The sequence below is a fragment of the Falco rusticolus genome, chromosome 12 (assembly GCF_015220075.1).
Source record: "Falco rusticolus isolate bFalRus1 chromosome 12, bFalRus1.pri, whole genome shotgun sequence".
Lineage (NCBI taxonomy): Eukaryota > Metazoa > Chordata > Aves > Falconiformes > Falconidae > Falco > Falco rusticolus.
Genome location: NC_051198.1, coordinates 33,293,553 through 33,308,926, shown reverse-complemented (window position 1 = coordinate 33,308,926; position 15,374 = coordinate 33,293,553). Strand labels below are relative to the sequence as shown.

Below are 15,374 nucleotides of genomic sequence, written 5' to 3'. Positions count from 1 at the left end.
AGATATGACATCCTGAAACAGAATGGGAGGATTCCACCTAACATATAGTCACAAAGACAGTGGGATGGATCCATGAAAGCATCTTGGGGCCCTTGATACACAAGCTGCAAACTTCTTCAGAAGCACCTATTACACAGTATTTAGCTAAGAAGAAACTTTCCCTCTTCACATGAGCAAATAAGGCTTAATAGGCCTTACAGCTTTTCTATAATATTACTAAGAATTAGTTATCCCTTAATGCCAACCCCTTCAAAAGCACCAAGACAGACCAGTGAACTAAGCTTTATCAATTTTTGTTTGGACTCATTTCCATCTCTGAGCACCAAGCTCTGCGTACCTTTGCACCAGCACACACAACACCCTGTAAAGGTCAAGGGACTGGTGCTGAGGCGTGACCAGTGCGTGCATTCTGCTGGATTCACCTCACTATCAATCACAAACCCACCCCACAGCAAGGCAGCAACTGCCTCACAGCAGGCACTCTCACAGAAGCTCCAGCCATGTGTGCCATATAATATGCAAAATATACAAGCATATGGCCTCCATCAATCCTGGCTGAAAGTCTCCAGACATCCCTCAATGTGAGTCCAACCCACACACTCATGCCTAGTAGAAAATGTGTTTACAGGACAGTAGCAAGGTTCTAAAACCGGGTTCCATCGCCTCAGACACATGGTAATACCTATAAAGTCAAATCAAGTAGTAGCCGCCGTGCAGCTCCAACTTCCCAGGATCATAATGCCTTGAAATCTTTCCAAAATGAACTTGTTATTGAGGATGTCCATATTCTGACTGGCGCAACTGCAATACTCACCCAAACATGGCTGCTGTTTGCCTGGTGTTTTGCTGTGGTGGAGTAGAGGTACTAGTGGACAACAGGATGTCTGTACCAGCCTTCTCCCAGTCAAAGGCTTCATTTTCAGTGATGCCTCTTTCTTTCATGCTGTTCTCGAAAACGGACATGATTAGCTGGAATAAATTTACAAAAACAACGTTAATAGCTGGGGGTGGCTCTCACAGAAAATCTGAAGTATGAGCATGAGGACCAAGCGTAGCTTACAACCTCCATCTTGCCTATGAAAGGTACCAAGAAATGGAAGCAAACGTTACAAAATGGTATCAGTTGTTTCTCAGGCTGGGTTTGGCTCGGTAACGGAAATTTCTTTAAATCTACAAAAGAAGTGCATGCAGCATTTTGACACTGATATGATGAAATCTTGCAGTTGGCTTGTTACTCTAACTCTAAAGCCTTAACTTCAGCTCAGCTTTCCTGTGGATTAGACATATACAGAATAGTACATTTGCTATGTAGATTTCAAGGGCTGCCAGAAGACGTAAACACAACAGGAAAACATGGTCCTAGGATGGAGACTCGCTGCAGTGTCTGGCTCCAACACAGCTTGGTCAGGAGCCCTATGATATGCTTATCCACAGCGTGGCCTGCCACATTTGGCTGTGGAAGAAAATAAAACTGCAAAAGGGATGATACATTTTTCTTTAGAAGACAGCAGGTACAAATGCTCATGCTGATGTGGTTTATGCTTGTTGCTTTCTAAGAACAGATATTCTTCAGGGAAGAATGAAACTACTGGCAACAGTGCTCTGTGCATCAATGCGTTACCCAGGGAAATCTGATGTTCTACTGTCAAAGGGAAGATGGATGCTGTAGGCCAACACAGCCATGTGTGAGGTCCTGTATTTCTAATAGAATTATTCAGCTAAACAATGCAGATCTGAGAGGATTCAGCCTAAAGTTTGTATGAAGAAAGAATATAGTGACAGATACATTTGGCTTATGGCATAGAATTAGCACTAAGTTATGACTCAAAATTACCATGAACAAACGCCCTACTTGTTTGCATTTATATCCTAGATCTGTTTATCAGCATGATCAGAAGGCTGGCACACCTGCCATTTCCTACTACCTACCACCAAACTGCAGTAAAATGCCTATTTGCAACTTTCAGTTAAGCCATCTTTCTCCTCCTTTTTTGTGACCTAGAATCCTAGAATTTGGTGCTCCACTACTGCAGTGGCACTATGATTGATGAAAAGAATCCCCAGAGTTGACTGTTGGTCAGACCAAGGAACAGGTAAAACCTCTCCAGAGTGGACATGACATGACAGTGGTAGCAGCTTCTTTGACTCGAAAGGGAATTTACTGTTGTGACAATTTAATACGATAGTATTGTGTTTCTGCTTGTTAGCCTCATGTCACCATGCCCCCTTTCACCTCTGATGGAAACATGTCGTGCTGCTGCTGTTGGCAGGGAATTTCTTGCTCAAAACTGAACAGGAGTAACTAAAGGGTCACAGTCTTGCTTTTAGTAAATGTATTTCTGGTATTTAGTAACCTTAGATGGATATTTTCTCATTAATCTGCCTGATTACATTGAGTACATAAGCTTTTGGACTACACATATCTTATGGCAAAGAATGTACCAAATTATGTGAATAATCTTTGTTCGTACAAACCTGTCACCTGCTAATTCCACTTGGCAGCTCATTTTCATATCAGAAGAAGCAGAAAACATTCCCTTCTTGCCACTCTGCCTTTGATTTTAAAGATGTCATGTACATGCCAATCCTCTTTTTCTCAGAGTGTACTGTCCTAGTCCAATTAGTCTTTCTGTATCTGGAAGTGAATCTGTCTCTAGCCCCCTTGTCACCCTTCCTGTCAACTTCTCAGATTTCAAGATATCCTTTTTGAGATGCAAGAATGGAACTACACACAGTCTGTAAGAGTATGTTTTGTACAGATTTACATGATAGTATAAGGATATTTTGTTTACCCTTTAATACTACTCTAATTACTCTTAGGATTATATTTGCTTTCTGACTGCTACTTTGGCAAGGATTGCTGTCAAATGTCTTCTAGAAATTAATACCCCCACATCCTCAAAGCCTCCTTACATTTGTAGACTCATGCCCTTACAAAAGCGATACGGACTTCTGCTCATTAGATCACCCTCATCCACCTGTCCACTAATTCCAATCTTTATCATGGTTTCTGATTCTTTGTGATGTATACATGTGTGTCAGAAACTGGTATCTTCTGAAGCCATTTAAAAATTAGTACTGCTTCTGCCACCTTCCATTCCTTTGATTCTGAAGCAGTCTGAAGTAAGAAACCACCTGCTAAAATTAGAAGTTCAGCTGTCTTATTCTTAGCAATCCTTCATGCCATCAAGGACCCACTCAGTCAAAACGACTTTTACCTTCTTCTATAATTTCTGTAATGCTTGCATTTGACATTGCAGGCCATTCGGGATTTTACAGACATCTATTGTATTCCCCGTAAGGTCCTTTTTTGCAGGCTGAAGTGTCCTCAGCTGCCATTATTCTCAAGCTGTTCCATGGTCTTACTGAGGTCTTCTCTGAACCCTTGATACTTCTGATGAAAGGTCAAAGTTTTTAAAGGAGGAAATTGGAGTGGGAAACTGCACCATGGTCCCATCACCAACCATTGCTCTCAGAAGTCATGCAAAGACTTACTGGATCCTGTCTGGGGATCCTCTGCCTGAGACACAGTATTACTAGGGACCAGAAGAGTTTCCACAGTCACTGTAAGCCTCCCATGCCGAGTTTCCTTCCGCTGGGCCCAAGCACAGCTAACTTGGCAGAGCCAGGAGGAAGATGACAAGACATCCCTCACTTACACAGGATGTCAGATAAGGAGTACAGCAAGAGCCTTGGCAGGAGGTGCTACAGATGCAGAAGGCTGGAACTCAAAAGATCTTTAAGTTGCAAGGGAACTCAGGCAATGACCTAGCTCACCCCCTACTCAAAGCAGGGCTTACCTTCAAGTCAGATCCAGTTTCAAAGTCAGATCAGCTTGCTCAATGCCCTGTCAAGGGCATGCCCTGACTATCTCCAAGGATGGGAAGATCCCACTACTGCTTGACATCCTCCTGGTGATAACTTTTCCCAGTATAGCTAATTGCAGTTTCCTTTGTTGTGGATTGCATCAATTGCATCTCATCCTTTCACTGTGCCCCTCAGAAGGGTCTAGCTCAGTCTGCCTTACAGGTAGCAGAAGGCAAAACTAGGATCCCCTTTGATCCTTCCCTTCTTAAGGTCAAAGAAACCCACTTCTCTCAGCCTCTCCCCTTATGCCATGTGCTCTGGCTCCCAGTCATCTTGGTGGCCTTCCACTGGACTCACTCCAGTTTGTATGTCTTTCTTGTACTAGATGCAGCTTTCCTGATGTGATTTAATAAGTGCCTAACAGAAGGGAATAACCATTTCTATTACACTGCTGGTGCAGAGGAATGAAGCTGGGTTTATTAACATTGATAATATACAGCTGTGGGCTGGCTTCAGGGGCGGTGGGTTGGCCAATGCAGATAAGGTGCAGCTGTGACTGGTTCTGTTAAGAGGCCAAGCACCCAAGGAAGAGAGGGGAGGAAGAAGCAGAGAACATGTCTGGGATGAGGAGAGGCTAGGAGAAGGCAGCAGAGGGACTGGCATGAAGAGTATGTTGGTATGAGATGGTAAAAGGCCTTGTTGCAGCCAGCTAGTTTGGAGAGTGCTGCGACGTGCTGGCTATGCTCTTCCTAATATAGCCCAGCATGCTGTTAGCTTGCTTTGATACAAGGATACACTACTGTTTCAGTCACCCCTAAGATGTACAGCTCTGCAAAAGCAAAGCTCCTCCCTTGCCAGTCAGTTGATCCCAGCCTGTACTGTTCTATATGTTTATTCCATCCCAAGTGAAGCGCTTTGTACTTGCCTTTGCTGAGCCTTGTGAGGTCTCTCTGCATATCAGTACTACCCTTCAACAAACCAGCTGCTTTTCCCAAATTGGTATCTTCTGTGAACTGGCTGAGAGTGTGCTCTGTCCCATCACTCAGGTCTTTCATGGAGACACTGAACACTGTTAGTCCAGTACTGTTTCCTGAGCGGTATCACTAGTGGTTAGCCACCAACTGAACTTTACATTGCTGATCACAACCTTTTGACACCCAGCAATCCAGACAATCTGCCACTAACCTTGTGGTCTACTTATTCAAACCATCTCTTTCCAATTTGGCCACAAAGACATTATGAGAGACTGTGCAGATAACGTTCACTGCTCTCTCTCTGCATCCATGGAAGTCATTTCCTCACAGAAGGCTGCTCAGGTTGGTCAGGTATGCTCTGTCCTGGATAAATCCATGCCGGCTCTTTCCAGTCCCCTGCTAATCTTTCATATAGCTGGTCATGTTTTCCAAATGTAGTTATTTCATAATGAACCCAGGATCCCTCTTCAGCAAGAATATTGTGCCCACCATAGCTATGCCTGTATACACCACTCTATTAAGAATTCTTTAGTTTGTATACTATGGACCTAGCTTGCCCTATTTTCTTGGCAGTAACAGACCTAGCCTTTTGGTGTCTGGACAGAACACAAAAACAAAGGAAGTGAATATAAAGCATGTGTATACATGAACAATATTATTGTTTGGTTTTTTTCAAAAAAATCATGAGTAATCACTTGATGGGGTTGGAGGCTTAGGTGAAGGCTGAGCTCAGGTGGTAAGGGAATGTAGGAAAAAGTAGTAGATGACCAAGTAACATTGTTTCATAAGACTTCCTTGATGCAGGAAGATATTCCAGTTTCTCTCTACTGGCTGAGAATAACGCATATGTCTGTCATCCATGCATTAGGTAAAAAAAAGTTACATACACCTATTTGTAATCTAAAAATTAGGCTCAAATCATGAAGCTACCAGACAGGACTAACCTCCAGTACACCCAGCAGGTCTACACCATATGCAGACGGGGACCTACTGTTATCACAGTGCCTGTAGTTGGCCTTACTTGGAAAAGAGCTTCTAAGTCACAGGGAAGTTGTGGTGGAAAATAGTTTGGATAGGTCTCACTGTGAATTCCTCATATACAAAGGAAATGCTGGCTGTTCTGGAATGCTGGGAGGCAGCAGGAAAGGCACAAGGCAGTATCTTTCATTCAGACTAGCTGCACTGTACAGCAAGCACTCCACCTCTCCAGGGTCCAGAAAGAGGAAGGAGGCAATGACAACATATGCAGATCAGATCCTCTTCCCCATCTACAGGGTAAGCAGAGATTCATAGCACCTCAGTGAGAAGAAACAGAGAATTTTCTCTTGGAAGGTTATCAGAGTCACGGGAGAATGTTATTGAAACAGGGGCAGAGCATGGACTGGATCAGCTTTGGCCCTTTAGGGCTGTTCAGACTCCTGCGGCTCTTATTGGTGCAGAGTTACCAACAGAAAGGGGTAAGCAGTAAAGAAAATACATCAGATAAATCAAACTGTGGTACAGCAATGGGAACTAGGGAACCCTTGTGGCATCTTTTCCCGCCCAGCACTGGACAAGGACTCCTGAATCGATAGGTGCAGGCTGCTGAGGGCATGGCTTGTCAGACCATGTGCCAGGTCTAGACCACGTCACATCAGAGCCTGTCAGCTTCCACCAGACAACGTGCAATTCCAACTCACTGAGTACCAAAACCACTGGTGGGATAAAGAAGAGGCTCAACATGTTTCTCTATTAATGATGTTAATGTCCACGAGGACATAAAGCTTAATTGCACATTTTGTAGTAGCGCAACATGTTCTGGGCTGACGCCTAATAGAATGAGGGGGAAGCAGCCAATTGTGCAAAAACTACCCAATAAATTGTCATGATATATCTTGTTAAATGCCTTCTCCTGGACAAGGTTCAGGAAATGAATCACAGTCAACCCTGAAATATCAGGTGAAAAAAGTTCCCAAAACAGTTACGGATTGTCCAGATGCTCCAGCCTTGAATTCTCTGGGGCTCATCTACGAAGATGTAATCTTCAGGCGTGGCAAATTGCTCTGGCTCAAGTTTCTAATCTGCGCTATAATCCCCAACACAGTATTGAAGAATAAGTATTTGGCACATCTCTTCAGTGGCAGGGGTTCTCTTTTGACAAGGGAATGTTCATGATATGTGTTTGTAAGCCCTAGAGGGATGCCTGGGAAGAAAACTTAAGCTTATGAGGGAAGACTTCCAATGCCAGCTCAAACTGGCACTGGTTGTCCACAGGGTGTCTTTCCCAAATGCTCTGACAATATCTGGTATTGACTGGCTCTGAAAGGGAGAGGTCCATGTACAATGCTCTTAACGTCCCGCACCTGCTCTGGATGAGTACAAGACAGTCAGTCTCTTACACAATCACAGGTGATGTGATCACATTTTCTTGGGCTAAGTGCAAGTCACAATCCACCAGCTGAGAGGATCTGATGGGCTCCCAGGCAAAGGTACCTCAATTTCTATAACCTTCCAGAACCAAAGGTCACTATTCATTTTCTAATACTCACCGCAAAAAGATGGATCTTTGGGGAGAGAAGCCAGCCACCTCCTCAACCATATCTGAAACCACCCCTCTACCAGTTGGGCTCAGCATGCAACTGTAGTAGCAAAGATTTTCATGCACCTTTCTAATACCCTATCTTCATTATGCCAGGGAAAAAGCATGTCTCTTGCTGTCAAATGAGCCAGAAAACCCAAAAATGCTGCTCTAAAGCCCACATCCTCCTGCTGTGAAAGTGCTAGAAGTTCAATGCTGATCATGAATCAACACTGACAACGATCCATTAAAGGGACAGGTCTGATGTCAGAGGCCGTGAGCCCAAGAAGTGCATAAACACAAGGTGCAAGCAAGGTCCACCACGTGACAGCTCAACTCTGTTTTATTCTACCATCATTTTCTTCACCTATGCCTAGGCAAAGCTTGTGCCATCTATCCAACAGAGTAATGGTCTCCAGTCACACTTATTCTTCAGTTACAGCCTGGTACCTCTCTTCTGACACGATCTCAGGGGCTCAGCACTGCGATGAAACTGCCACTCAGCACGAAGTGTGCTTTGGAAGATCTAAAATGCCAAGGGAAGGCAGATGACTACCAACACCTTTTGATGGCTTGGCCTTGGGGCATAGGTGTCAATGGTCCAGAACTAGACAATTCCCATGGATCTAGAGCCACCGTCTGTGACCAAGTATGATCTTGGCAACTTTCACTACCATGGGGAGAAGGTCAAGGAAGAACAAGCTCGCTATCCCATCAGCTTCTGGGCCCAGCTAAGATCGCTGGCTAATTAAGAGTGAACCTGCTGCAGACACACGGTGGAGTAATCCCCTTTTCCTCCGCAAGGTGGAGGGAAAATCCAAGGTGACTACTTGGATGCTGCAGAGTGTCAGCTGTAGTCCTGAGTGTCAGCAATGTTATTTTCATGCATTACGGAGGATTATGGTCTTTCCAATCAGAGCTGGTAGCGGAAATGACAGTAGGGGAAATGACAGTAGCGTGATTACTTAATTGAGGCAAACAAGAGATAATCATGGTGGCTAACAAGTGTAAAAAAGAAAAAACTAATCACAGAGGGGCAAGGGTGTGAGTAGGAGAACTTGAAAACTAGGAGACACAGAAGAGAGAATTCACACAAAGAGAGAAAAATCCATAAGCCAGGGTGGATGGAGAAAGAGAGAGAAAGAGAAAAATACAGCTCTGAGTGGTGGGAGAGGACTGGGGGTTTTTTTGTGTGTGGTTGTTTTTTCAGGTTGTTTTTGGTTTTTTAAACAATATGGAGAAGGAAGGATGGGGGAAAGGGAGAAAGTCATGGAGTCACTGAGATGAAGTATCTGCATTGCATTCCATCCCTAAAACTTTTTTCCTGTGACAGTGATAAACCAAGTCTAAAGATAGCAGATGCAGTTCCTTTTTCCTTCATGCAACAGTTAAGGTGTGCTGCACAATGGTGGTGAAGGCTATAGGTGTGTTTCACCCCTCCTCCTTTCCCATCCTTCACACTAACATATCTGCTTAGATGGACAATTGCAGATGCTGATGGTGGCAAAGCTGAAGAAAAAGATTGCAAACTTCAGGGGATGGACCACTTGGAGCAAGGAGGACAGCAGCAGTGGCCAGGCCCCTATTGTCTGTCTCCATTTAAAAAAGAGCAAGAAAGGAGAGGCTGACTCAGTACGGCTCTTCTTACATTCATTTCTGGCCTCTTTCTAAAGTCAAAAGCATCTTATGATATCCAGCAGCCTGCAAAGCCAGAAGACAGATATCAGGAGAAGTTAGAGAGATAATACATCAGAATTCAGACAGTGAGGGAGGAGGGACCAGTCAGAATGATCTTACTATCAGATGCTCACATGCAGCATTTATGCATCATTCCCCACTTCAAAATGATGGAGGTGGGAGAGGAAGGATTTTACTAAAACTTCATGCCACTGCAAAAGAAGCCAAAGCTTTACTTGGTACACTGAGATAGGAGCAATCCAAACTGCCTTGCCACTGGATAAAACAGGTAGAATATTGGAAAGTCTTATGAATGGAACAGAACATTGTACTTGCAGTTTATCACTTCATGGGCTACATACATCTTGAACATGCAATGCTGGCAAGTCCTCACCTCACAAAGGTACAACTAGACAAGGTTCAGAGGGGGACACAAACCAAAGGTGTGGAAAGCTTTCCTTCTGAGAAAAAAGCAAGTAAGTGGACTAGGATCCCTTGCTCTGGGCAAAAGAGTAACTGAAGAGCAATACCATGGAGGTCTGTAAGATTCTGTGTGGCTGGGAAGCAGGAGAGGGGCTAGGGACCAATGTTCACAGTTGTGTCCGAGATGTAAGGGGCATTAAACAAACTGGCAGGTGGCAGGTTTAGAAGAAAAAGAAGAAGGTATTTCTTCTCACAGCAAACACGAAGCTGCTGTGCCTTCCTGTTACATGGTGGATCCTAAAGTTTTATATGAATTCAGTAGGAGACTGGACAAGTTCATGGAAGACAAGTTCATTGAGAGCTACGAAATTCAGAGATATTTTTGGTTTAGGAGTTTCTTGAGCCTCAAGGAACCTTGATCCTCAAGCTTTGAGAACTTGTTGAGAAAATGTTAATGAACGCTTTTATAATCTTCCCACAGCCAACACATGCTACAAGGCCAGACAAACCTTTTCTTCAGCCCAGTGAAGCTGCCCCTTTCATCATTTCTCTCAAAGAGAACATGGAGGTCAACTCAAGCTGGATAGCTATATGAAACACCAAACCTGCCCAGCTACAGGACAGCATTTGCAGTCATAATCCTCACCTGGTGAGGAGTGTATATCTTAAATTGAAACATATTAAAGAGCTAAGAAAGGAATTGGTGAACTGTAACTTCAAATTATATTGATATGTTTTATTCTGTTTCCTTATTTCTAATCTTGTAATTCCAATTTTTAAATAAACCATGACTTCATATATAGACATACTTCCCCAATTTCCTTAATTTCGCTGAGGGAACGGTACTGGTGACAAATTGAAATGCCATCTGATATATTTTTTAATCTTTCACTGTAATCAATCAATACAAAGACATCTCTGGAACTGAGATGTTTGGAGAATTTGCTGGCTGGAATAGACCTCCAAGTCGAGCTAGAAGAGAATCAGTATTTGGTGGCAAGCTGCAGGTGCCAGACATTTGTGGGGAGTTCCCTTTTGGAGGCTTCTTCCCAGAGCTGCACCTGCAAGAAACTGAAGGCAAAGAGGCAATTCACAGCTTCAGACAAATCCCCTACTGTGAAAGATCTGCTTGTGATTCGTACTGCACTAGAATTGTCTGGAAACAACTCCTTTTATTTCCACCTCAAAGATGGCTTTTCAGTACTGTTAGGGCACAATTATTTTAAGATGGAATAGAATATAGGAGGATGTAGGTTCAAAAGGAGTTTTGGAGAGCACTAATCCAACCACCTGCTCAAACTAGGGCTAATTGGAAAGTCAGATCAGGTTCTTCATTCAGCTGACATCTGGAAATCCCCCAGGATGAAAATTCCACAGCTTCTCTGAGTACCTGTTCTGTACTTAAGAACACTCATTCTGATTTTTTTCTCCCCTAGATTTAGTTGCAATTTCCCTTTCTGCCTCTGAGAAAAGTCTGCCTCTGTTCTCCCCACAACCATCCTTGAGGCAGTGGAAGACAGCAATCAGATTCCCTCTTTGACTTTTCTTCTCCAGGCTAAACAAATCCAGCTCCCTCTCCATCTTCTCAGTCCCCCCTCCATCCCCCTATAGCCCTCCATCTTAGGGACAAATATGTTGTTTTTCCACTGTACTACCCAGAAAGTATTTGCCTTTTTCTCTTTTTTTAAAAAGGAGTGGTTGCTATGCTGCAACACATACATGGCTAAAATACAAAAGCACTGTTGGAGTTTGCTGGAACACCCTCCTACCATTTTCCCACTCATTCGATGCACTATCAACAGGGGCAGGCACACGTATAAGACTGCACTGATCTGCCAGTAAGATGTTGGTTTCATCACTCTGTCTTTAATGTACAGAGCAACCCACTGTGATAAAAACAGGGACACAGAATCAAATTGCCTCTGTTATATTGTGTTAATTGAGCTACTGCAACTGATCACATATGCTGATAGTAAACAGTGAATGGAAGAAAAAAATTGTTAAGATGAATGTTAAAGAAACAGATAATGACAGCTAAAGCCCATATAAGTCTACAAGAAAACAGAGGGGTTGATGTGCATGTTGGGCTATTGGCCTAGGCTCTTTGTAGACTTTGGCAAGCTGTGCTAAAATTCTGTCACTTTGGACTATCTCAAAACTTCTGCGTTTTAATGAAAGCCAAAAGTACTCTGCTGCTTGGAAAGAGATTTCTGGTCTGGAGTACAGGATTATTTTTGTGGTGGTAGGAGAAGAAAAAACTTTTCAGAGGTTGTAGAATGGTACAGTCCAACCACTTTCTCCTGGTGCTAGTAAAGGTATTCCTCAGGCAGATATGAATACATGCATGGAAAAGTTAGAAAATCCAAATGCCAATCCAAAGTGCCATGCATCAGACTGATAACAAAGAAAGGCTCCTACCTGATAGTCTGGCTTGGTGAAGTAGTCTAGGCTTGCAATATGATCCAGAAAAAGGTGGAACTCTGAAGGCATGTGTTTTAGCAGCATTCGATGTTCGTACTTTTCTTTTATCATGCCAACCTGCTCCTGGAAAAAAGAAAGTATCTCAGAGCCAAGAATCTCCTCTGTTGCTTCATATTCGTGCAGTCTTATGATTCCTGAAATACCATCTAGTCTTAACATTCCTGGAACATGGCCTCTTCTTTGACCAGCACTGTGTCTACACACTTCTCCTGTTTGGTGTTCCTAGCAAAGTGACGTTGACCACTGCAGGCAAAGGTCAAAGGTCAAAGGGGAATGCTGAGTTGGAAACACTCTTCAGCAGCTGCCCCTTTAGCGGGGCTTTCTGCACAGCTGACCTGTTTCTTTCCAGGGATTTTATTCTGTAGTACAAACTATTTCCAAGACAACATGACCAGGTAGCTTTATTCCATTTAACTTTCCAGTTGTGATTCCCATTTGGCTTGTTTGGCACAGCAAACCGTTATCCTCCCGCCTTTCCAAAAGTTATATTTGTCAAAAGGACAGCTCAGTCTTTCTGCTTTTGCTGTTTGCTTTGTAAGAACGAAGTCAAAGTTACTTGATCAAATATGATTAATAACGTACATAAGAAAAATGTCTAGCTACTCCAAATAAGACAAGCTCCACACTGTACATCAGAATACACAAAAGCAGGCTAGCATCTTGCAGTAAGACCTGATGAAAATCAGGTTCTGGCTTTATTTCAGCAAAAAGCTGCACTGAGCTAAAGGAGGAATAATAAGTCATAATAATAAAAATGTAGCACCCTATCTTAAGCATGGACACTAGGTTTCCTACCTTATCTTTGATCTTTCGCCACGGAAGCTGACCAACGGCAAACTCCACCAACATGTAAAAGAGGGACCACAGATCATCATGTCTACCCATCTCCTGGAGAGAAGAGAGACAAAGACTGAGGAGCAAAGTTCCATGCTGCTCAGCAGTCCAGGTGTGCTTTCCAGATGAGCTACCTCATTTTAAAAAGCAGGCAGAGAAGTCGTATTTCCCACTCAATGATTAAAGAAGCCAGATTAAAGGCTAAAGATGCCAACTCAAGCATTTATTCAACTTGGTAAAGTCAATACAGCCACCTGAATAGCATCATTTTTATTCCTTTCTGTGAATATATTAGGAAAGAGGTTTTCAGCTATACAACAAAGCACAAGTTTTCCATAGGATATTCCCTCACTGAGTATACAGGAGTGGAGTATTTATTAATATAAAACAAAATATTTCTAGGAATAACCTAGAAAAAGGAAAAAACCCAAACTCTGTGTAGAAAGTCTTTTTTATTATTATTTTTAAGCTAAATATCATTCAAACACTTTTCACACGACAACATTTACTCAAGGGTTTTTGCAAAACACTCATCATCAAGCACCACAACAATTTACAGATTTATGTTTCCACACACCACTCTCCTCCTGGCCTAGCAAATGGGAAATCAAATCATGGGCATTAAGGCTGAAATTGCCAAAGCACATGAAGTTGTTTTTGGTGCTCAACATTCAATGTCTAGAACATGATTTCTCAGAATAGCATGCATTACACAGCAATTTTTGTGTCCAAATATACCTTCAGCTGATGCCAGCTATAGCTGGCACTATTCAGCTCTTCCAAAAATTTTACCTCACGTGTCTCAGTGTCTGCTAGGAAATAGAATGAATTCATGGTGGAAGTCAAATGCTCTCCCCACATCACACTTTCCACCTTCTGTAGACAATAACTTCTTTTCCTAAAAACCCTGAAAATTCCTCATATGTAACAGGTCACCCTAAAGACTCATCCCAAGTAAGGCCAGAAACCTGGAGGTAATGCAGGAGGCCTGACAGCTTCCATGTGGCAAGCACTTAGCAGCAGAACCAGAGAACTTATGGTTTACTGTCCACACAGCAATGTTACTGAAGAATGTGGGATGAGACTTCTGGGAGCATTTAGAATGAAACAGGCCAGACACTATGAAAATGATGGCTCTTTTCAGGGGAAAAAAAGCAGAGCTTTCATTAGGTGGCTTTTCACCTGATGGCTTGATGTTAGTATTAAAAATTCCAGGTGGAGAATGGATTTGGGGATCGGGCACTTGGTAATTCACAGCCAAGTTATGCTAGAAACTACCAGCAAGCAGCCTGGCACTTGACCTGATTTCCACTTTAGCATGGGTTGTTTATTTTTCTCTTAAAAAGCATCTGATAATGCAGTAATTACAATTATTAAGGCTGCCAACTAGAGAGGATCGAATATCTGAATCATAATTTTGATTTTGCAGTCAACAGCCTTGACCACCTCATAGAACTGATCTAATATGCCAACTCCTGTAGGGAACAAACCAGAACTTACACCTCTGACTCCTCTGCTCCTGAAAACAGGTTTCTGAAGAGAAATAACCTTGCTGTTAACTCCTTATAACCCAAAAATACTCACTCGGTTTTTATGTGCATTCACGGAAGCGTAGCGGACTGTTCCTCGAAAACCAGCAACATTGCGAGGCTGAAGGGAGACAACAGAAAATCTCAGAGACAAAGCAGATTATTAAATCCCCTGTGCAGCTAACTCCTGAGAACTTCTCACCTACACTGCTATTTCGTAGGTACCCAAGGGATACAAAGCTCTTACTGTCTTCATCTGCTCTAGCAGCCAGCTAAACAGACAGCATTCTCCAATTCTGCATTTCTTGAAAAGCTTATTTTACAGAGAGGGCAAGGTGGTTACAGTGATAGGTTAGAATAGTAATGGTCTAGACATAGAGCTAAGAACATTATTCCAAGATCATATTTTCCTTTTTAAACTCCAGGTCGAAGGAAAAGCTAGTAAACAAGTGCAAGTGCAAAACTGAGTCACAAGCTAAGCAAAGCCTGAGGGCAGCCTGGTCAGGGCAAGAACAGGGATCCCCTACTCTGACCCAGGGCAGATGACCATATGCATTTGCTGACACTGCCTGTCCACATCCTTTGTAAGATGAAACAAATTAAGAACTTATGACTTTCAGACTTCTTGCTTTTTTCCAGATTCTTCCCAGTATATCCATTATCTTTATTTAACTATGTATTTTTTATTTTCTCTTTCTCCGATTCTGTTGTTCTTTGTGTCTTTGGGAAGTGAAGGCTTGATATAGTGGCCTTGGGAAGAAGGTGGTCCTCCTGTAACTATTCATCCGAGCTGCAGGCTCTCTCTGCTCTGGGGGCTGAGCAACACTTCCAACTCTTGCCACTGCTGCCTCCACAAGAACATTAGACTGTGTGAGTCCACTTACTGAAGATGTCATCGTTCTGAAAAAATTGCATTTAAATAATGACATCTGTCAAATCCTTTCAGCTTAGCTAGAAGCACCAGAGTTAACAGCAGTGCTTTCAAAATTCACATGGCAAAACCAGGTTCAGGCCCAGACACCTTCCATCACAAGGTGAAGCTTGGGCAAAGAGCTAAACATACTCATAATTAAGATCCTCCTCTTGCAGAAA

General features: G+C 42.9%; 1 protein-coding gene across 5 annotated transcripts in view; it reads right to left on the bottom strand.

Moving 5' to 3' along the window:
- The window catches only part of TTBK1 (tau tubulin kinase 1), a 122,759-nt gene that overhangs the window by 44,614 nt on the left and 62,771 nt on the right, over positions 1-15,374 (bottom strand). For all 5 annotated transcript variants that reach the window (XM_037405391.1, XM_037405389.1, XM_037405388.1 and 2 more), the window contains 4 exons: positions 14,338-14,403; positions 12,715-12,807; positions 11,857-11,982; positions 815-969 (listed from right to left, as the gene is read on the bottom strand). In XM_037405391.1, coding sequence (XP_037261288.1) covers positions 815-969; positions 11,857-11,982; positions 12,715-12,807; positions 14,338-14,403 — 440 coding nt within the window. The remainder of the gene's footprint in view (positions 1-814; positions 970-11,856; positions 11,983-12,714; positions 12,808-14,337; positions 14,404-15,374) is intronic.